Source organism: Callionymus lyra, chromosome 8, assembly GCF_982586985.1.
Source record: "Callionymus lyra chromosome 8, fCalLyr1.hap1.1, whole genome shotgun sequence".
Lineage (NCBI taxonomy): Eukaryota > Metazoa > Chordata > Actinopteri > Syngnathiformes > Callionymidae > Callionymus > Callionymus lyra.
Genome location: NC_141825.1, coordinates 23,257,085 through 23,281,499, shown reverse-complemented (window position 1 = coordinate 23,281,499; position 24,415 = coordinate 23,257,085). Strand labels below are relative to the sequence as shown.

The 24,415-nt window shown below is 39.4% G+C and overlaps 1 protein-coding gene across 1 annotated transcript; it reads right to left on the bottom strand.

Moving 5' to 3' along the window:
• Positions 1-1,365: 1,365 nt before the first annotated feature.
• On the bottom strand, positions 1,366-22,687 carry chka (choline kinase alpha). Its single transcript, XM_087797038.1, has 12 exons — positions 22,190-22,687; positions 21,059-21,167; positions 18,223-18,276; positions 12,755-12,868; positions 12,536-12,669; positions 12,169-12,273; positions 11,298-11,356; positions 11,138-11,225; positions 7,040-7,148; positions 6,859-6,965; positions 6,007-6,088; positions 1,366-4,146 (listed from the first exon to the last, which is right to left on the bottom strand). The coding sequence occupies exons 1-12, from the start codon at positions 22,426-22,428 to the stop codon at positions 4,087-4,089; spliced, it is 1,260 nt and encodes a 419-aa protein (XP_087653164.1). The 5' UTR covers positions 22,429-22,687; the 3' UTR covers positions 1,366-4,086.
• Positions 22,688-24,415: the final 1,728 nt, after the last annotated feature.

The following is a 24,415-nucleotide window of genomic DNA, read 5'->3' as shown; positions in this document are numbered from 1 at the left end:
CTGTGATGATGTCTGTGACATGATGACACTAATCACAGTCAGTTCCAGGTTATACAGAACATACTTATGTACACGGTTGTGTGAACTTTTTACGACAATACATGTGTATTTGTATTTCTACTTACACACATTAAGACTCTCACATCAAATACATATATGTGTGTCTGGTTTTAAGATGGGGGGGCGGGGGGGGGGGTTCAAATCCACAGGGTCAGGGAAAGAAGACCACCATGAAAATTAAATTCTAATGTGTAAAATATAAATAAAAGATTACCAGGAATTTTCCAGAAAATTCCACTAATTTTCAATTTAATTTATAGCATATTTTCATGCATAACAAATAAAGATTTCCATAGTTTTAGCGACTTTCTGAAAGTTTATGACCAATAATCCACATGGATTTACTGTTTTTATTTTGTGTTATTTGGTTTTTGTGTTTTTCATTTATTTCTACACCTGGACAATATGCCAGCACTTCAGTTTTTTTTAAACTCCAATAAAACTCCTTGAAATAATGAAGTTTTTATTCTTTATTTTATTTGTTAAGTGTTAGATATGTAACCTTTCGTTCAAGTATAATTCAGATGTACATGCCTTGAAATTGTATCCATTAATACACTTTTAAATATATAAATATAGGTGTTTTTAAGTTGATCCATCATCACTCATTATTTGTAGTTTGAAAATCAAGTAAAACATGTAGATATTGAGTTCTTTCTTATTTCGTTGTTGAGAAGTATTTTTTTGTTATTCGTGATCCACTTAAGTTGTAAAAAGTCAATTTTCAATTCAATTTATAGCATATTTAATATATAACATAAAGATTTCCATAGTTTTAGCGACTTTCTGAAAGTTTATGACCAATAATCCACATGGATTTACTGTTTTTATTTTGTGTTATTTGTTTTTTGTGTTTTTGATTATTTTTACACCTGGACAATATTCAGTTTTTTTTTAAACTTCAATAAAACTCCTTGAAATAATTAAGTTTTTATTCTTTATTTAATTTTTTAAGTGTTTGATATGTAACCTTTCTTTCATGTATAATTCAGATGTACATGCCTTGAAATTCTATCTATTAGTAAACTTTTGAATATATAAATGTAGGTGTTTTTAAGTTGATCCATCATCACTCATTTATTTGTAGTTTGAAAATCAAGTAAAACATGTAGATCTTGAGTTCTTCAGTTTCATGTCACTCTAGTTTCCTCCTCCAGTCCACAAACATGGATGTTCTTTAATGACTTGTCCTGGACTTCCTCTTATTATCACCCCAACTAGCTGGGACGGCAACAATCAGCAAGTAAGCATATATAAGTATGTTTTCTATATGTTGCCTCTGAGGCCAGAAATCAACACAACAGGTTTTTGTTTTCCAAGTTTATTTGTGCAAAAGCAGGAATGTACAGCAACGCTCAGTTAATCTGAAAACCGTGACAAAGGAAGGATTTATGAGCAGATTACACGATCGCCAAAGTCACCACAAGTCAGAACACGGCGGCGTACATGTGCCGTATCCTCCAGGAGCGAGAACACGAGTCCCTCGTGGAGCTACATCAGTGTTGTTATTCGGACTAAAGTGCACTTATTTCATGACGAGAACACGCGACTCTTAGTAACAAAATGACAACCAAGGCAAGGCTGGACGTTCCAGACTCACTTCCCGCTAAACAAAAATGAATATGAAACGAAATAAGAGATAATAATAATAATAAAAAACTCAAAAACACAATAAATCACAATCAAAAGTGCCTTTTGACAGACGAACACTTGAGATCACATTTGGTGGATTCCAGGACGAATCTTCTGTCTGTTCGCTAACACGAGCTAGCTAGCTAGCTAGCTAGCGCTTAATGCCCCGCGACCTTCGACGGACGCGGTGAAAACGCGCTCGGTCGCGGTCCAGGACGAAAAAAAAAAAGAGTCGACTCATCGACCTGACAAAGACGCTGACTCAGCCTTTTTCTTTGAGGTTCTCCTCGACGCTTTTGGGCAAAAATTCACGAGTTCTGTCGATCAGTTCGAAGACGGTCCGAGCTGAACGAGCCGAGTGCGTACGATTCCAGGGGTCGACGTGAACACTTAGGAGTTGGATTTAAACAAAAAAAAAAAAAAAGCAGCTTCAGATAGTTCTTTCACAGGGTCAAGTATTTGGAACGTGCCCAGTTATACCTTCAACTGTGGATAGGTTACGTAATGGTAGAATTCTTCTTCACATTCTTCAGAGTGTGCGACACTAAAACGGTTTCTCTTGGACATAAAAATCACTCGTCATCAAAAGACATCTTTTAGCAGTTTTTCTTCTTTCAAATGGTGCCGTAGCAGCTACTGGTCCTAAAGTGTGGGCAGTCGTGAGAAGCGTCGCCGGCTCTGGATCACAGGCAGCTTCCGACTCTAAACACCGACCAGACGACTCAAGAGCCCGGTGAAGGTCGTTCGCCTTATCAAGAGCCGCGTTCCCATCCCGCCCGCTAATCGCCGGAATGCCGTCAGTACTGAGTCCAAGGTCGGGATGAAGGAGTAACAGTTAACGTGGTGAGGTAGAACTGAAGAGTTCTGGAAATAGAAACACACTTGTGTGTTTGTTTTTTTTCGAGGGTAACAACCGGACACGGGGTCTTCTGTAAACTGACGAGAGTTTGAAGGATACACGGTGAAGGTTCAGAGGACGAGTGAAGCATCTGTGAGAGAATCAGCTCCAGATGATCTTCGTATAGTTACATCTTGAAAGTCAACTTTTTTTCTGTCCCCCGACAATCATTTTTGAGTGGAAATGAGTGGATGGTGTCAATCAAAATCTTTTGACACTCCCTCTGTTGGAAAATATATAAAAAAAAACGAAATTTAAACTTGAATGTTTTGGAGGCGCCTGGTCAACGTGCAACGTCTCTCAAGCTGGGTTTCCATCACGGATGGAATTACACAAGATCTAATAAACCGTTACCGCAAACTGATCTCATGAAAAGTTTTCCGAGTTTTTTTTAAAGAAGTCGAACATGTTTATCGTCGACATTAATCTTCACTGGCGTTTATTATAGTGACAGGTGTTCTTTAGCGTTAGCTCTTGGTTAGCATCCGCGAAAATAAGTGTGTACTCAGCAAGTACAAATACTCACAACTAAAGTATTAAACAAGTATTATTACAGTGGAATGTGTTCACTATGGGGATCAACGTTTGCTACGAACGTCTTCTGTAAATAGAAAAAGTCGTTATTAAAGGTAAAACCAAGTCATGCTAGCAAGCGTTAGCATCGATAACCGGCTGATGAGTGAGAGGTTTATTAAATGTAAACTAAACTAAACAACCTTTTCTGTCCTTTATAAAGTCACATGACCACGAGCCATGTTTCTACGTTATATAACATATCAGCCATTTTTCAAAACGACCTTGGCAGAGACGCGTTTAAAGCATCGTTGCCCGGCCCGACGACCCGTCATGGAAACCCAGCCGATGGACCCTCGGGGGCCGCGACCTCAACTAAAGTCGCCCTGAGGTCTTTGATAAAGACCTCTTTGATAAACATCAAAACCTACAGGGAATGTTTGTGTGAAAACTTGAGAATATTATGTAAACTCTCCAAAAAAAAAACATCAACCTTTAAGCCAAAAAGCCACCACACGAAATAACTCACGGTATGTCCGAAACAAATCGACAAAACAAAAAATGTCACTGAAAGAGTAATAGTTTGACCCGTCAGGCGTCGGCAGCTCTGGGCGCTCGGCGGCGGCGGCGGCGACTGACGTCCGTACACTCGAGACATGTCAGCAGGAAACGGTTCACATTATTCAGCCACGTTCCAGAAGGAGCAGAACATGGATGCGATGTTCTCCGGCTGCACCCGACGAGGCGGAGGCAGCCCGACGAATGTTAGTTTTTTGTTTTTGAGCTGCGTATGTTGGTGTGCGCTTGAAGCCTCACGGTCAGGCTCCGTGGTCGACACCCTCGCCGCCGTGTGACCGGCAGTTGTTTGGGCTCCGGGAGGCGGCGAGCGTTAAGTAAAGCGCAGTGTTTTTTTTGTACGAGCCGTGTGACCTTGAGCCGGTCGGGCTGTCGTGGAAGTCCTTCCCCGATCATCCCACCACCCTCTAGACGGCCCACGTCTTCTTCTGCTGGAAGTAGGCGTCGAACCGGGACAAGGCGTACTCCTGCGAGAGAGATGATGTCATCAGTGTGCTGCCGTGTTAAACTCAATTAGGTTAAGGATTTATAAAATGCTTTTTTGTTTTCACGATTTTCAATTTATCAATGCAGTCGGAATATTGAAATTATAAATGTTGAAAATTTAGTACATTTCTTTAAACAATCTTCAAACAATTATACGTATATTGAAAAGGTTGAATTTTTGTTGAGTTCTTAACTCTGGTGTTGTGATAGTGTAGTAACAAGTATATATGTGTAGTATTGTAGAGTACTTGACTCTCGTGTTGTGATAGTGTAGTAACAAGTATATATGTGTAGTATTGTCCAGTACTTGACTCTGGTGTTGTGATAGTGTAGTAACAAGTATATATGTGTAGTATTGTCCAGTACTTGACTCTGGTGTTGTGATAGTGTAGTAACAAGTATATATGTGTAGTATTGTCGAGTACTTGACTCTGGTGTTGTGATAGTGTAGTAACAAGTATATATGTGTAGTATTGTCCAGTACTTGACTCTGGTGTTGTGATAGTGTAGTAACAAGTATATATGTGTAGTATTGTCGAGTACTTGACTCTGGTGTTGTGATAGTGTAGTAACAAGTATATATGTGTAGTATTGTCCAGTACTTGACTCTGGTGTTGTGATAGTGTAGTAACAAGTATATATGTGTAGTATTGTCCAGTACTTGACTCTGGTGTTGTGATAGTGTAGTAACAAGTATATATGTGTAGTATTGTCTAGTACTTGACTCTGGTGTTGTGATAGTGTAGTAACAAGTATATATGTGTAGTATTGTCCAGTACTTGACTCTGGTGTTGTGATAGTGTAGTAACAAGTATATATGTGTAGTATTGTCTAGTACTTGACTCTGGTGTTGTGATAGTGTAGTAACAAGTATATATGTGTAGTATTGTCCAGTACTTGACTCTGGTGTTGTGATAGTGTAGTAACAAGTATATATGTGTAGTATTGTCCAGTACTTGACTCTGGTGTTGTGATAGTGTAGTAACAAGTATATATGTGTAGTATTGTCTAGTACTTGACTCTGGTGTTGTGATAGTGTAGTAACAAGTAAATATGTGTAGTATTGTCCAGTACTTGACTCTGGTGTTGTGATAGTGTAGTAACAAAGATATATATGTGTAGTATTTTCAAGTTTAAAACATTTGTATTTATTTTTGTTTTTACACAGAGTTTGATATTCTTATTCCAGTAATAAAAAAAATAAAGTTTCAAATTTCATCATATTGTAATTTATAGCCTTTTAAATTCAATTAAATGCAATAATAGTGAAACATTTTTACATTGAATTTAAAAGGCTACAAACGAAAAATTATAAAATTTATACATTTCATTTTTTCCTTTTGTAATAAAAATACCAAACTCTGTGTAAAAATAAAAATACATTGATATTCTGATTTCAATAGTTAATTAAAGTAAATTAAAATTCATTTAATATTGCCAAACTATGCGATTAACTTTTTATTAAATGATTTAAAAACTTAACAAATTCCACCTTTCTAAACCAAAGTTATTGAATTAAACGTGTTGTTAAATTGTTAAAAAAAAACATTTCAATAACAAAATTCAAAGTTTCAACATTTGAAATGTTCAACTCGAGGCTCGAGGGCATCGAGAGAGACTCCAGAAGGTCAAGTCCGCCGTCAGGGGAGAAGTTTCTGCTGCAGTTCACACGACACACATGTTTGTTTTCATAGAGGGGAAAAAGTAATGAGAAGATCCGAGCGACCTTCTGAGGATGTGACCTTCAGGGCTGGTCAACAAACAAACTTCCTGTGTTTGTGGAGCATGACGGCCTGACCTGACCCTCGTGTGACACAGTCAAGGTTACGGCTCGGACTCACCAGATACCCGAACTTGATGGTGGACAGTCGAGCCTGGATGATGGACCACAGACCCCAGAAGAAGTGGGACGCCAGGGAGAACCTGAGAGGAGGAGACCAGGAAATATATCAACCTTGGGTTTACGAGTGGAATCGTTTTAATGATAGTTTAATCGTTTCTCCAGATCACGGTGTGCATGTAGCATCTATGTAGCGTTGAGGACGATAATAAACTTTGGCTGGTTCTCGAGTCATAACAAGAACTGAACCAGTCATTTCTACTTCCTGTCTGTAGTCACATGATGTTAAAAAAATGTAAAGCAGATCATTGTCTCTTAATTATAGAAGAATAATGAAGTCAGGATCAGTAACTTTCACAATTCATTTTAGTTTAAATTGCCAACACTTTTGTTATGTGTTGTGTTGCTCTGTGCAAGTGGCAGAAGAGTCGAGTGAACAAGCTCCAGAAATCTATATGTGGCCAAAAAACTAAATAAAGTATTAAAACAGCAAAATGAACATGTGGTTTCAATAACAACGAAAACTCAATGGTCATGTTGTGATCCTGGAGTAATATTGTATACAAATATATACTTAAATAAACCTTATGTTACTTTGTTAAATACATTTATTTTATGTTGATGTAAAAATATAGAATTAAAGGAAAATGTAAGAATTGTACATACATTTTATATACAGTATCATGACGACAGATGTTCTTATCGTCAGTTCTTTATCTCTATGAAGCACTGATGGAGATTCAAAGTGTCGGCTTTTCACTTCCTCCTGATTGTAAACCTCTCCTGGACAAACGCTTCACTGAACTTATCTTCGGCTCTAATCTATCAACAAGAAGAAGAATCAGCTCCGTACCTGTTGACCTCCACGTACATCTGCTCCTTCACCCTCGTCTGCTCCTCCTTGCACAGGTTCTCGAAGCCCTGGTCGGCCTCACGCAGGTAGCGGTCGATGAAGTGCAGCTGATAGGAGAGAACACAAGAACAGAGTGTTACAGATGAAGATTGAAAACACTCTCCCGCTGCTACACACTCACCTGTTGGGCTTTGCTAGGGTAGCCTCTGGGGTTGACCTTGAAGTAGGGGAACTCCTCACAGGTGTAGTCGTACATCCACTCGCAGAAATGGTTACCGACGTCGAACCCCCTGAAAGATGCGAGAAAATACTTGATCATAAATGATGTGTGTAGATGACAAAACCATATTTTTACAATACACAGGCAACAATACGATGAATAGTAATACTGAAGGTACAAGTATATATGTGAAGTATTGTCGAGTACTTGACTCTGGTGTTGTGATACTGTAGTAAAAAGTATATATGTGTAGTATTGTCCAGTACTTGACTCTGGTGTTCTGATACTGTAGTAACAAGTATATATGTGTAGTATTGTCCAGTAATTGACTCTGGTGTTGTGATACTGTAGTAATAAGTATATATGTGTAGTATTGTCGAGTACTTGACTCTGGTGTTGTGATACTGTAGTAGCAAGTATATATGTGTAGTATTGTCCAGTACTTGACTCTGGTGTTGTGATACTGTAGTAGCAAGTATATATGTGTAGTATTTTCGAGTACTTGACTCTGGTGTTGTGATAGTTTAGTAACAAGTATATATGTGTAGTATTGTCCAGTACTTGACTCTGGTGTTGTGATAGTGTAGTAACAAGTATATATGTGTAGTATTGTCGAGTACTTGACCCTGGTGTTGTGATAGTGTAGTAACAAGTATATATGTGTAGTATTGTCCAGTACTTGACTCTGGTGTTGTGATAGTGTAGTAACAAGTATATATGTGTAGTATTGTCGAGTACTTGACTCTGGTGTTGTGATAGTGTAGTAACAAGTATATATGTGTAGTATTGTCCAGTACTTGACTCTGGTGTTGTGGAAGTGTAGTAACATGGATATATGTGTAGTATTGTCCAGTACTTGACTCTGGTGTTGTGATAGTGTAGTAACATGGATATATGTGTAGTATTGTCCAGTACTTGACTCTGGTGTTGTGATAGTGTAGTAACAAGTATTTAGGTGTAGTATTGTCCAGTACTTGACTCTGGTGTTGTAGTATTTACAGACCACATGACTCTTGACGAAGTCGTAACTGATTTCATTTGTTTTCAAACCAAAATATGTCCAAACATCAGCTTTTTAAAAGCTGCTGTAGTCACTGTATCCTCTCGTCCTCAGTCAGCAGGATTTTATTGGAGGATGTAACGACTGCTATCATCCAGCTTTCCGATGTTTAATTACTACACAAACATTAAAAAAAACCTTTTGAATATTAGAATGTTCAATGTTTATTAAAGATCGTTGTTACATTTACTCTATTGAAATATAAGCCATTAAAGAATTATAATATAAAAATGTGATTCAAAGGTTTAAAAAATAAATAAAAAAGGATTGAATTTTGGTTAAATTTAGCATATGTTGCGACTTTTAATCCACTTTAGCCTCCAAGAATGAAACTACACATTCAGACAAGACTCAAGATTTAAATAAAGGTTAAATATCGGTTAAAAAAATCTCTCCTTTCTGAAGCTTATGATTCTGGGCCTTTGAGGGACTAATATTGATATTATTTTATGGAAACTTCATTCATCTTCCCCGACAACCAGCATCCTCGCCTGTCCGTGGGCGTGTTCGTCCATGTCGTCCAGGACTCCACATGTGCCGACATGTGCACGCAGGCCCACGTGGTCTTATCTTAAAGGGGCCTTGCAGCGAGGGGGGCGGGGCTTATTGGAAGCGACCACATTAACATTACACTTCCTATAAGGGAAGCTCTGTGGAGCCTCAACACAACGAGCCACACACTCTGGTCGTTGTCAGGCCAAACATTGCTCCGTTATCTCCTGCAGGAACACTGACGGGTCTGTGAGTGCCCCCCCCCCACACCCCCGACCCCCTCTCATTGGCCTGCCAATTTCTGGTTGCATAACAGCTCGGGATGGTTCAACATCGGGGAGGAGGGGGGGGCCTCGAGTTGTGGCTGGAGGAAGAGGGGATTGATGAAGGGATGCGTCGCTTTTTTGCTGCAGGACTATTTCGCTTATTACTACACAATACGGAGACTTAGCGTCCACTTTTGTTTGTGTATCTCCTTCCTTCAGTACCTGAAGTACGAGGAACTACTTCATTTGTTGTTCATGAGATGTTCGTCGAGTCGACGACATCAAGGGTTTGTGTTGAATGTGGTGCTGACCGGTGTGTTTGTAGAGGAGTCGATCACTTTATGGATTTTTGTGTGTGTGTGTGTGTTTGTCTTTCTTATCTTTCCTAACCCGGATGTTGATCGCTTCGGTTATGTTTTCCTTCCCTCAGGCGCAGAAACATGGACGGACACACAACCGTTTATTGATTCACCGGTTCTTCACAAAGAAGATTCAAGCCTATGTGGAACGTACGACACAATGTTCTTTGTTTAGATTGCAAGAGTTACTTGATTTGATCCATAGATGAGTTTTAGACTCACAGGACATTTAGATCGTATGACCACACACGGCACAGGGATTAAATCCAACTGTCCAAGTTGCCTTTTGTTGACCACAAGGGCTTGAAACACTCATTTAAACACACAAATGAACCTGACTGTTGATATATTGTGACACAAATTATTAAACAGTTCGACTTCAGTTAAAAATGGTTGGATTATAGCTGAAAATGTTTCCGTTTCAGTTGAGTTTTTTTTTTATTATAGTGGAAAATTGTTTGGTTATAGTTGAAAATCATTTTATTATAGTTGAAAATGTGAGTATAGTTGAAAATTGTTTGATTATAGTTGAAAATTGTTTGATTATAGTTGAAAATTGTTCTGTTTCGGTTAAATTGGTTTTTATTATAGTTGAAAATGGTTTGATTTCAGATAGAAATGGTTTGATTATAGTTGAAAATCATTTTATTATAGTTGAAAATGTGAGTATAGTTGAAAATTGTTTGATTACAGTTGAAAATTGTTGGATTATAGTTGAAAATTGTTTGATTACAGTTGAAAATTGTTTGATTATAGTTGAAAATTGTTGGATTATAGTTGAAAATTGTTGGATTATAGTTGAAAATTGTTTGATTACAGTTGAAAATTGTTGGATTATAGTTGAAAATTGTTGGATTATAGTTGAAAATTGATGGATTATAGTTGAAAATTGTTTGATTACAGTTGAAAATTGTTGGATTATAGTTGAAAATTGTTGGATTATAGTTGAAAATTGTTCCGTTTCGGTTAAATTGTTTTTTATTATAGTTGAAAATGGTTTGATTTCAGATAAAAATGGTTTGATTATAGTTGAACATTATTTTATTGTAGTAAAAAAAACAACCAATTGTACATGTATGAAGTAAACAAAATAAAATGTGTGATTGTTGTGAAGTGTGCGATAGTTTGAAACTAACAAATGTTCTGTTCACAGATGTAAAAGACGGATGTAAATAAATAAAAACACCAGGCACAGAAGGTCTGTGTTCACGATGAGTTTTTTTTTTTCACGACACAAATCTTCCAAATTCTTTCAAAGTCAAACTACTTGATCTTGACAACTAGAGTCAACTTGTAACCACATGTGTCGAGGCCTGAGAAATAGTGTTAAGGGCAGGGTGGAGGTCAGAGCCTGGACTGAAGTGGGAGACGAAGTGGAAAAAGAAAAGGAGTTTAACAGTGGAACCAAACATGTCTCTGTGTTTATGTGTTTATGTGTTTATGTGTTTATGTGTTGGGCACCATCGCTGGCATGGAGTGACTGTCGTCACTCGTGTTTGTTTTTTAAACATTTTTGTTAAAGTGCATGTTCAGAGAACCTTCTGCAGCTTCTCTCAACCCATAATACGTCATAAACCAGACGCTTGTATCACTAAACTTATCTCTGACTTTCTTTTCCTCAACCTTTGCTTGTTCTATATTTTAAACGTCTAATTTATAAGATAAGTCTTTATCTTTTCTATGATAGATAGATAAACTTTATTGATCCCTCTGGCGATCTCCTTCGGGGAATTGCTTACTATCCAACTTCCCATAAAAAGTAATTAAATTTAATTAAATTGACATTAATTAGCAGTAATAAGATGTTATTTACTTTTCCATTCTGGACACGATCCATGTCAATATTAGCAGGAAGTAACGATAACAGGTGGATGTGACTCACCTGTAGTTGTAGCTGCTGTACTCGAAGTCGATGAGCATCAGCTTCTGCTTGTCTGAGCTCTGGCGTCCCTTCAGCAGCAAAATGTTTCCTGAAAATTAAATTAAATTGTTAAAAAAAGAGACTAAAGAATCAGGTGCAGATGAAGATGAACAGGACATACCTTCCTGACAGTCGTTGTGGCAGAAGACCACGGGCGAGTGGGTCGAGTCCAGGAGGCACCTGAAGGAACAACAGTCAGTTATAGTCTGGTTCTGACAAAAGATTCTGAGGCAACATTGATAAGACACAGACGCGCACCAACGATATTACGTATCTAGTTAGCAGGAGACGCTAGTCGTACGGCAAGCTAAAAGTGTTGGCCAGCAGATAAATATTGTAGAGATGACAACATTAAAACAGGTAGAGCAGCAGTAGATTTAGAAAACAGAATATTCAGGAGTAATTTACAAGGACAAAATAAAACCAAACAAATGCAGTAATAAACAATAACGGTATGAAAAGATTATGGAATAGGACTAGAAAAACTGAATCCCTATTTTTTAATTAACAGACTTTAACTATCCAAAGTCTGAAATTTGAAGTTACCAGAAATATAACCCGAGTTCTATGAGGGCATGCAAACCTCTAACGCAGACTTGGGTGTAAAGTAATTATGCAATGCTTAGGGCCCCCGAGCCCAGATTAGATTTAAAGTGATACCATCAAGAAAGAAATTATGTCTAAAGGCGTCCCCGTCGAGATCAGTCGTAGCGCAGAGATGGCTCCAAAAACACGTGAGGAAACTATTTCTGCTCATATTTGTCTCTGACATGGTGGACATACATGTGTACATGAGCAACAGATGCGTGGATTGTATGGTTAAACCCAGTGGTGACGTAAATGCTCTGGTTTTACTGACTAATCTGTTATTTCTGCAGTAAACACGAGCATGTATAGGCCACCATTGTGTACATTATGTTATGCAACACTAGGGCTGGAAACTTTCACAGGGCTGAGCCATGTGGGGTGGGGGGGGGGGGGCGTGTACATACTTCAGGAAGTCCATCTCTTGGGCCAGGTTGTAGCTCAGCAGCCGATTGAAGCGCCGCAGCTGCGACTCTCTGGTGAAGTTGAGCCTCATGACTTGACTCAAGTACCTGGTGAAAGGAAAAACGAGGCGTTTAGAGACGACGCGTCTTCTCGCGAAAGATTCTCTGGTAATTGTGAAATGTTTGTCAACGGAATGCCTTCAGAAAATAGACCAGGACAGAGCACAAAGTAAACCTCACGAACCCAAAACAAACATGAGATGATCCTGACAAGCATCCGACAGGTCACCGCAGGTCATCGCTCTTGTTGAGGAGACAACAAGAATCCAGCCCAGGGGACTGGTTCGGACAAGGGTTTGGATCAACTTACTTCTCCATGGTTCCGAACAGCCATTTGGGTTCCTTGTTGAAAGGCATTCTCATCCCGTGGAACCGGGCCATTTTCTCCGCCACCTCGGCCGAAATGTTGGGATCGGCCAACTCACAGGTGTCCAGTTTACGGCTCTGTGTGACATTCAAGCGTAACCTTGTCAACTGGCTTTATTGGCGACAGGAGTTTTTTAAAAAAAATTATCCGATGGTAACTCACAGGTACATATTGTTCCAGGCGGCCTTGTGGGAAAATTCCGTAGAGTTTAGGTCCCAACTCTCTCTCGGCCAAGATGGCAAACATCACACTCTCCAGGATCATGGCCTCCGTCCCCTAAAATGCATCAGAGGTCATCAGACTCACATGACCTTCAGCGAGACATCAATGTTTTACAACAGTGTTACATACCAGGGATCATGCAAGCACTTTTTTAAAATTTAGAATTATATTATCATAGTATTGTTTGCTCTTTTAACGATGATTAACTGTCTTCATAAATACTTTTTTTTTTTAAGAATACTGATCATTGCCTTTCAGGAAATTAGCTTTAAACTTAAAAAGTATTAATATTAATGAATAACTATTAACTTAAGTAAAAGATTTTATCTAATCATTGTCATCTTTATGTATTTTCTAAGCAATAAACCATGATTCTAATTGAATTATTATCTTTTTATTGGGTTCAAATTAAATACTCAAGATATCTGCTAATGGTTACACAGTTTGTGTATAGTTTACATCTTCTTTCAGTTGGTGACATTAGTGAATAAATGTGAAATACAACACTTATATGAAAAACTTGCTGCTTGAGATCGACGATTAAGAGCTTTAAAACGCGATGGGAAGTTCATTAAAAGGACGTTTAGGAGCTCAAGACTAGGGTGTGGAGAATTAAAAGAGCTTCATTCTTTTCAGAAGAATTCAACCTAAAAAGCCCTGCTGAGCTAAGAATCGAGTTGGAAGCCTTGAGTTTATCTTGGAGGCCGTCCCAGCGCGACCCGGGGTTTCTCACATGCCGGTCGAAAACACGTGACGAGCCGTTTTGTTTTGAGAGTCGGAGGGGGGACTTCACATGTTCGACCTTTTCCAACCGTTTCAAGAAAAGAAAAAAAGTTTTTGATGACTCTGCATTTCACCTGCCGCGCCGAAGCCGAACGAAAGCAATTTGTCCTTATGAATCGGTTTCAGTTCGAGCTGCAAAACATCAACAACCCTGCGTCTCTCCAAGTGATTAAATTCCGGGCGTATGGGAGGGAGACTGTTGGGCCGTCGCCAGGTTTGAGAGTCGAGTCGCTCAGCAAGACGTGAGGTCAGAGAGAAGAAGAGGAAAAAAAAAGGTTCTTTCTGGGAAAAGGTTTATCCAAACAAGTTACTGAAAACAAGCTAAACCATACCATGAACTCAAGGATGTCTACGAGCAAGGCAGTGTGATATGATGACAAAAGATTTCAACTATAAACAAATTAGCATTAGGTTGACATTTCACTGGAAACTAGTTTTTACCCAAAGTTTTTCATCTCAGAGCTTCATCTTCAATGATGAAGAAAGATAAAAAACGTTCATTTGAAGCTTGATAATTGAAGCATCATTTAATTTAGTAAACCGTGTTAGCTGTTAAGAGCGACTCCAAGGACACCCTGTATATCCATCCTGTTCCTAAAGATATATTGTCAAGACATTAATCGAACATATGTGGAGCTACAGCGAGAGGTTCTAATCTCTACGAGCCTTGTTCGGTTTAAAAAATGCCAACAAACTACTGCGGAAACATCCAGCCGAGCCCACAGACTTCCTTCAACCTTTGTCTGCGCTGCATACCATTAAAACTGGACGAGGAGGGAGTCGCGCTTGAATTATTGAAGACCTCCACTGCGGTGTCGGGCACAATCCGCTTCGTTCCGACGAGTATTTCTGTTACGCAACAGCTGCCATGGAGAATACATACTATAGACTCGTCTACTGGCGGACAAACTGGAACACATGTTGACCAGGTGGAGGCGCCGACCCATATTTCCAACCCCCGCTTCAGGAGAATCTCATCTATGAAGGGTGGATCAGTTTTCTTACATAAAAGTAGGATTTGCGACCCAGATGACGAATTATCGACTGTGTGGCTTAAAGCACCGTAAAGAACTTTCCATTACTCTTATTATATAAGCCATGTGTATGCAGAGGGACCGGTAACATTCCAACGGACCAACAATCCTTGGACACTCTCCTATGACCTCATTTGAAGGCCGGGGTCATCAAAGCAGCTGTTTGGTTTGGCTCCGACTTCAGGAATTCAGCCCCGCAAATAATCAATCATTAACCCTTCCAACTGTCTCGGCCTGGATGGCGTAGAGGGTTTTTCGAAATCACTTGTCCGCACTCTTGCACTTCTACACCCGCCCCTTCCTTGCTGGTTTCCTAACAGGAAGCGCAGGCATCCGGGACGCGAAAAAGGAAAGAAGTACCGCTACGATAACAAAACGCTTGACGATCATTGTTTCGACAACCCTGTCGAATCAGCGCTTTGGCTCGGTCGGTCATTAATCTCAACTACTATTTACTACGGGTTATTTGAAAATGAATGGAGGTGTCATCCAACTATAAACATCTTCAGTGGAGGTTCAGTGGACTGGGATTGGACCACAGAACCGAGGGGTGAAAAGCCACCCAGATATCACCGGATATAACCTGGACTTGGCTCCGAGTACACGACTGTTGTCTTATCAGCGCCGCCACATGGCGATCCAGACAGAAAATGATGCAACATCCGTTGTTATCAGTTCACAAAAGTATGTCGATAATCCCCAAAACTATAAAGATTACCAACTGTTCACCCGCAGTGAAGACGCAGGTGTAATGAATCATATGACCCCATGAGTCACGATGTACGTAAAGCATCCGACGGCACCGTCTGAACTCGGGATTAGGGTCTTCTAATGAATCCAATTAGGATCAGTAGCAGACACAATCTCCGGCCGCCCTGGTTTCGTGGAGAGTCCCTTTTGGATTTCCAGTCGAGCTGGAAGTGACAACAGATAACAGAGATGACCTCACCTCTGTCACATGGGGTGATTCACCCTCGCTAATATGAGTCAAAGCATGTGATCCGCCATGATATGGAGTGGAAGAATTTTGAGGTCAACGTGAGGATGAGGAAGATGGCTGAACAAAATGTTCTCCCTGTGATTCATCACCAAACAGCTGATCCGTTTCCTATTTGTGCCCGCAGCGGAGAAAAAACAGGTTCACGTCCTGGTTCGATGGAGTGATGACATCGGAGAATGTAAAATAATTTCTACACATGGAGTATATCTAATTTAAATCTAATGTGGAGCGTAGATGTGATCGATAGCTAGGTCTAGGACTCTGTATCAAACTTCGGTTCTTTAGTTGTACCGAGTGAAAACGAGTATCGTGACATGCTTTGTAAGTAAGTAAGTAAAGGTTATTTGTAAAGCGCTTATCGAGACCAGGGTCACAAAGCGCTTTCACTACAAAAGCAATACACAGTTAAAATATATACTGTAAAAGGCCTGACCATGAATAGATCTGAAAGTAAGAACCAGAATTTTAAAGTTGATCCTGAAAGAAACTGGCAGCCAGTGAAGAGTTTTAATGATCGGGGAAATGTGAGTTCTTCTACTAGAGCATGTTAGAATTCTCTTTGTCTATCAGTTCCCATCTGTTATGAAACTTGATGAATGTATGAATATCTTTGAAGAAAATCTATTAAGTGATAAGGGCAGTGAACATGAGATTGATCCGTCACTTGTAAGAAAGTGATCTTTTCCCACTAGATATTATTTGTTATTTATATATTTTTTAATAGGAAAAACAGCTTGTACTGAAAAATGTAATTCAAGATTTGTTCTATGCATACGTCATGTTTTGGTAGAAATGTGTTCATAAAATTGGTACAGAAAAAAGAATTGTCTAGGAACCGGTATCGAATTGAAGGCGTATTAATATAAAGTTTCCGATCGATACCAAGCCCTAGCTAGCAACAACACGGTTGATGATTGAACCGTCATGAATGGCCATGTACTTGGATTGTGGAAAGACTTGAGATAATATATGGAATTAGGTTTAATCAAAGCAACAAGTATGATCCGTACTGATCGTGGTGATTATGACACTGAGCCGAAATGCTCTTGATTTAAACCTACATGTTCCATCAAGTGTCACAAGTAGTGACGGCAACGCCATTGTTCAACCAGTCCTCAACCTATTTCAGAAAAGGATCGGTTTTCCAGAAGTTAAAACCTGTCAACATGCAGATTGAACTGGTCTGAAATTGGACATTCCTGTTGCTACCGTGATGCTGGCTTCTGTAATGACTTATGACTTTCACATAAGGTTTACTAGCTAGTTAAGAACTTTAAAGAAGCAAAGCTAGTTTGAAACGTGCATGTAGTAATCCATCTATGATCTGATGTGGATCTCCAAGTATGGAGGGATCCCGCCATAGGGTTTCAGTTTCTGAGTCAATAATGGCCAACGTTTTGTTTGCTGACAAGAGGTTTTTTGCTGGTATGCTATGAGGAAGTAGAAAGACATGCGGGTAGATTTGAGCAACTGCAGACTTAGTCACCCTTGACTTCTCTTTGTACTTTATCCACTTGATTTATATCGAGTGAAATCTCAATTTGAGAAACAACATTGTGTCGAGGGTGGACTTTAAAGAGCCGCACGTTCAAATACTTTCAAGTAATGCTGAGAGAAAGGGAAGCAGGAGGCACAGAATGAAGCCTCCCCTCCCCCACCAACAGAAACCTGAGAAAGAAGAGAAGTTGAAGAGAATTTCTCAGTTGTCGGTGCCACATTTTCCACTGACAAAAAGGGACTCTATTGTTAACCATCTCGACGCTGTAACACATGTTCTTGTAAGTGTTGTCCATACTGTGACTAAAATATGGTTTTACGTTTACTTAACATTGCAAAAGTATTTGAAAATTGTCATCAATAGTATTGCTGCCTCACAAAAATGACAAAGGTGTTGTACATAGGAATTAAAAAACTTTCCATTGACGTTGGTGCGTTCAAACTTGAGTTTGCACCCACCAGCGCCGCCTGGAAAGTTACTTGTACGACCAAGTCTAACTTTGCTTTTATTCTGGTAAATTAAATGAACTAAAAAACTTTTGCTTGACTGTGTGTCGGGGTTATCAACAGTTTTCTCGAGGTACCATGTCGTCCTCGTTTGCTCCATCCATCCATTATAATGAAAGAGGCGTCCAATGTTTTTGTTCATATTTTCCATGAGCTCAGCAGCAGTTTCCGAATGAACACTACTCTGTTGTCTTGTCTAGTTGCTGTCACAACATTGGGAGTGACTCATCATTCGATTATTTCACACAGCGGTGCCATTTTTAAATCCACCCACTCTTAAGTATTTGTGGTTCCACTGACCTAAAACATAAACAATAAAATAATGTACAGTAAAGTAAGAGAAGGTCGACTGTGTTGACAGAATATATTCCACCTATGTTTAGATACGCAACAACAAAAGCCAATGGACGGTGAGAATAGTGCCGAGACAAAAAAAAACAACATGTCAACTTGGAGGAGAACCAGCAGAGTGACCTTTGCATTGAACAGATAAAAGGCACTTCCCAGTCGATTTGGGACGAAAACTATTTATTTTTCTTTACACCACACTAAGAGGGTCTTAAAACAAGAGACCATCGCTCACTCACCTGAAAGTGATTTTCTTTGTTCGATTGTTGCGACTCTCCTTTATTGCAGGACATCTGGCAGAAAAAGAAAAAGGAAACAGCCATCTATGAGTACGGGGTCAGGCGGTTCCGCTGAGCAAACACAGCATGCCCCCCTCAGGTCACAGTACGAGTTCAACCCCACCAGTGCTTTTGGGTCGTGACGATTGGAGTCTCAGACTAATGATGCCAAAGGCACAGATGTGTCCGCGGGTTATACAGTCGCTCCTATTTACCAAAGTATGTTATGCAACGTCGATTACTGAGGTTTATGTCCTTTATCAACATAGCCCTGCTGCCCAGAAACCAGCAGGGTTTTTTGTTTGATCAGTCGTCGTCATCGCGACATCTGACTTCCTTAATCATATTAGCTTTTTGATTAGACGGCCTAATTCCTGAGGCGAGCGGCTCCCGGGCCGAGGTTACCTTGGTGAAGGACGGAGCGCTTGCGCTTCGCCGCAATAAAATATTACTGCCTTCCTGCACACGAGGCACGCGTCGGTTAATTCTTAATGAAGGCCTCTTCGGGACGGACGCCAGAGCAGGCTTTTATTTCGAGCGGAACTATCCTCGATCCTCTTATGTCGGGGCGACGGCTGACGGAAACATTTTATGGTCAAACGATGTTTGAATATTTTAAATCTTCGGATTGAAATTAGCTAATCTGTTGTCGTTCTACAGGATAAGATTAATGTCTCAAGAACTGGGTTTATTCTGAAATAAATAATCTTACTAAAGGCACATTTGCTGCCAATCGTCCTCAATGTAACAAACAAAACAGGAAAGGGACCATTAAGGTCACCCAAGAAAAATGTCTTGAGGTCTTGAGGTGCATGTAGATTAAATGCAACTTGGGGGTCGTTTGTTTCCTACAAAAAGAGACTGATTTCCTGCCATCTATCAAGTTAATCTAATAAAGTAGTTTAATATGCTTGGGGGTCTAAAGTCAGAAGAATGTCAGAGGGAAGGTTGCAAGATGCTAATTTGTCTGAAAGCCTATTTAGTAGTTTGTTTACTTTTAGATCCAACGTTTTAAACAGGTTTGGTCTCCACCACAGTGGCGAGTTAGAATCTTGAATTATCGTTGATGTGTAACGCCTGCTTAGGCAAAAACGCACTAACCGTGTCCCACAAACTCGAGCCCATAGGATATCAAGAGGACTTGCTGGTTGACCCGGTTGAACTAACTAAACATCATAAAAGTTTAAAGCGTGTGACCATGACTAACGACTTATCTAAGAACGTTCAATACTGCGACGCGTGTCGGTCCCAGAATAGTCATCGCTTTAAAACGGTAGGTCCACGTCATCGGAACAAAGATAAGAAAAGTTGTGTATCTTCTCTGGTCGGCTTTTGTCAACACCTATACCAAATAAGTGTGTGTTTGAGAAACGAGTGAAGCAACAAAATAGGACAAACAAACTGATTGCCTTTGTAAACGTCGGCTGATTATCAATGAAACTAAATGACTCGGCAGGAAGATCGACACTTTGACTTGTTTTTTTTAAACGTCCAGTCAGACATTTCCAGCCCAGAAAAACTGGAAGCTTTTAAACGATAGTGTTACGTCTTTGTATTAGTCTGAGATTTCAGAGATCTCATACTGTACCGTGTTTTTTGGTGGGTTCACATGGGAACAAAAGTGCCACAGGCACGCTCCTTTGGGTAGCCTACGGCAAAGAACACATGCATGTACAGCCATGGGGGTACATCACTATGTACAACAATGGCTAACACGCGCACTCACACTCGTACGTAAACATGTGGGGGCCTAACATGAAACATGCAAGCACACACGCTAATATAAGCATTTAGTCTGCAGACACGCACCAAGTTAACAAAATTCGTCTTACTTTGTTTTCTCTGGGTCATTTCGGGCCTTTTTTTTGTTCATCTTGGGAGTTTTCGGGTGTCACTTGTGTGTGTCTGGCAGCAGCAAAGCAGCTAAATTCTGAGTAAACTAGAGCCGGACCAATACTGACTTCTTTGGATATCTTCTGACGTACTCAAGAGTACAGAAACATTTGATTTACATTAGCGCATTAGCTACATTTGCACTGTTTTACAACTTGAAATATTTAACATTAATTGGAATTTGTCGTTGGCTTCACACTTTACAGGAAATACAACGGAAAGTCATGACACTACACGAATTATACTAGGTTTTATTAGCCCTTAAGAAGAAAGGGCGTGACTTATATTAGCACTTGATCTACATTGGCTTTAAGTCAAAGTTATTATGTCAATAACCCAAGTAATTTAGTTACAACTGAAGTGACTGTATCTATGTTTATCATTAATACATTACAACTGAGGCGACAAACTTATCAACATCAAGGGGCCAAAATATTTAAGCAATGTAAGGCGGAACTTTCAGTAACATGAAGTATAATCCTAATTCATGATTTATCTTATTGTCGTGTTAGTCATCCTTTCAAAATAAATGTCTTTACTTCAACATAAGTTTTATTCTTATAGGAAGGTTCCTTATTTTATGTTTAACACTAACACATATTTATAAGTCATTGACATGAATCTATTGGTCAACATTTCCTATTTTCTGATGAAGCAATGCCATCATTTGCGTTAAGATAAATACGAACTATATCACTATGTTTGTTATTTCAAATCGACAACTAACTTGATCTAAACGTAAACACTGGAATAACAAAGTTCACGTCTCAAAACTCGGTCATTGGTCAGGCTCCGTCCGGGGACTACAAACGGGACCATTCACTCATCCGTACTTGGCAACTCTTTGTACTCTCAGACACAACAATGATATGATTGACAGAAGAGAGTGGCGCAGGGCACCCACCTGGAGGATGGCACCGTAGAGGCGCAGCAACACATTCCGCGGCTCGTCCCCGACCGAGTCCAGGCCGTCGGGGAGGCTGCACAGGAAGAGCTTGTTGCTCAGACCACCCCTGCGGGACGAGACGCTCCAGTTAGTCCGACAAAATGGAAACAACACGCAGGATAAGACGCGGATTCATCGATCCTGAAGGCGGCCACGAGGGCGGTTAGTCTCAGGAGCCGAATTAGTGTTACGTTACATTAATTTGTCGATTCTTTGTTCTGCAAACAAAGAATCAGTTTAAGAAGGTTTTGTGCGAAATGGACACGAGGAGCCACAACCTTAACAAAGAGGCTCTGTATAGACGCACACATGTCATCAAAGGAAACAATAAAGAGTGACACCGGCGTAAACATTCGACAATAAATATCAGCTGAAATAATGCATCATCCTCATGTTGAGATAAAAATAAAGAGGTAATATTGAAAGTGAAAGTGAACCATTAAATGGTCAAATTTACTTTTCAATGTTGTGCTTATGGCTTAAAATTCTGTAGGTTGAACTCATAATGTATGATATTTTTATCAAACTATTCACTAAAAATGCAATATATGAGCAAGTAAGTATGTAATTTTTATTTGTATAGCGCTTTTCCAGACCAGGGTCACAAAGCGCTTAAACAATCGAAACAATATTCAATAAAGTATATACTTTAAAGATCAAGATAAAACTGATAACTGCTTATTTACAAGTGTTTCCGATAGGAGAAGAAGATGCATTTTTTGTCAAACTATTCACTAAAATAATGCAATATATAACAGGTTATTTACAAGTGTTTCCAAATAGGAGAAGAAGATGCATTTAAAGTATTTTCTTCTGAAAGGCTTGTACGTCACAAAAGTGCTACCACACCTTCAAGTTCTACTCCGAGTCTCGGATGTCTTAGCTTCTCAAAAGGCGGGTCTAGAACCTCTTGAAACTACATCAAATTCAACATCTCATTTTTATTAATACATCCACGTCAACTACACGTTATATATACTCGTTTTTTAACTCTTTATTCTCCGAGTAACGTCCGCGGCTAACGGTTTCAAGCTAGCAACACAGAGACCGAGATAAAAGACTTCAAAATCCGGGTTCGCCGTCGAGCACCTGATGATGGTGATGTGGAAGTCCTCCTCGTCCAGGGTCTTCCAGCACCCGTGCAGGAACTCCCGGCACCACAGGAACGCCTCTCTGCGGGTCTCGGGCTCCACCAGCTCGTGGCGGACCAGCAGCTCCTTGCACTCGTCTTGGACGTCTGGCTGGACGTGGAGCGCGTTCTCGGTCACCAGGAGACCCAGCGACAGGGTCGGGGAAGAAGAGACTCCGTTGATGAATTTGGTTTTCATGGTTTCTTTTTTTTTTAATGGTTTCTGGTTCAAGTTCTGGTTCGAGGATGGCTGGAGAGAAGTGTGACGTAGCAGGTCCGCTATTCGATGTTTCAGTCGCTTCTCTAGGGGAATATTCGAGTCAGTTATTCAGGGATGTTTCTTTTTTATTTATCGAGGTGAGAGGGTGGAGAAGACGCAGGATCTCGCAGAAGAAAGTCGCAGGAGTCGTTGTTTGAGCAGCGGAGTCAGAATGAATCGAAGATGACGGTCGCGCGGATTTTACATTCTGGAGGGGGCGGGGCCTAGAGGGCGTGTCACATGACTCCAGCTCGCTTGTGATTGGTTGGCGGGCGGCACAGCCCCGCAGGAACGACGCGAACCCGGAACGATACGTTTAGATTCGTAAATAAATAAGTAAAGAAAAGGACTAGTTTGTGTGTAAAACACACCTTTCCTGCTCACAGACACACAACATTTGCAGCCAAGAACACACCAGTTGGTCTTTCTCTGTGACTGGTCATAGCGCCCCCCACTGGTGAAGTAGACGCATGTGCATCAGGGTGTCTGGAAAATAACTGCCAAATAATAATCAAAATAAAACACTGTCGATGAGTTAACCAGTTAATTGTAAGTTGATAGTACAATATGTGTGTTATTATGTATTAAAATATTTAAAAAAATACATATCATTTATTTTTAAATTTAGATTAATGCAGCTTGTCTTTCTCCTTAAATCTGTCATTATGGTGAAAAGGGAAGCTTTCCTGAAGGAAAATCGAATCGGAAATGTGACGATTAAAATTTAAATCAAAATATTTATTTTTCTAAGAAGAAAGAGGCTGCGCAGGTGCCTTTATCTGTTTTTAATTGCTCATTTTGTGTTTTATCTTATTGAATTATTTTATTCTGTACTGTCACCACAAAAAAATCATATGTCGTGTTTACAACGTTTTTAAATAAAGGTTTTTGAATCCGATTCTGAAAGAATAATGTATTTGGCTTCATGTCGCACTCTAGTGGAAGCACCTGGTAAGTGTATATGTTGGAAAAATATATTTGAATTGTGTGTTCAATCTGATTGTAAAGTATTGTATCCGGAATCTAGGAAACAAGCCACTATGTTCATTATGAAACACAAATGTGTTTTAATGTATCTAAAAAGTGAAGATTTTCTTTAGTAAGTAAGTAATTTATATTTATAAAGCGCTTAAACAATCAAAACAATACCCGAAAATCAAGGAAAAGCACAAATAAAAATGTATTTTTATTGTCTAAGATGTTCCTTGAAGGAGTCAGTAGATCATCAAACACAGAGATTAGGAGCAACAGTCTGGAAGGATTTCTCTCCTCTGGTCCAGAACCGTGTTCAGGAACCATCAGTAGATTCTGATACACAGACCTCAGAGCCCGAGCTGGGGTGTAAGTCTGGATCAGATCACTGATGGAAGGTCTGAACATGAATAGATCTGAAATTAAGAACCAGAATTTTAAATTGATCCTGAAAGAAACTGGTAGTCAGTGAAGAGTTTTAAGGATTTCGGTTAGGTTAGGTTAGGTAGAAATTGTTTGTTTTTTTGCCACAGCAAATACAGCAATTTTTCATTAAAAATAAATAAATCAAAATAAAATAAGAACAAGAACAAAGAGAAACAAAGATAAAGAACAATTTGATACAATCTAAGTCTAAAGATAAAGATAAAGAACATAGATCAAAGAAAAATAACAAAGACAAAGGATACAAAGACTAACTTAAAATAGACTAATTAAAAATTAAAAATTAATTTTAAAGACTAATTCAATTAATGTTCATGTCGTTACACAGTCAATTTTGTTTAAATATTGTGTTAACGAAATATGCTTGGAAACTACATTTATTTAATTTTAATAAACATTATAATATGATCACATTGAATATATTAATGACATTTTTATGATTTTTATGCTGGAGTCTACTGACTCCTTCAATAAACATCTTAAGACGTTTTTATTTGTTCAGGCTTTTCCT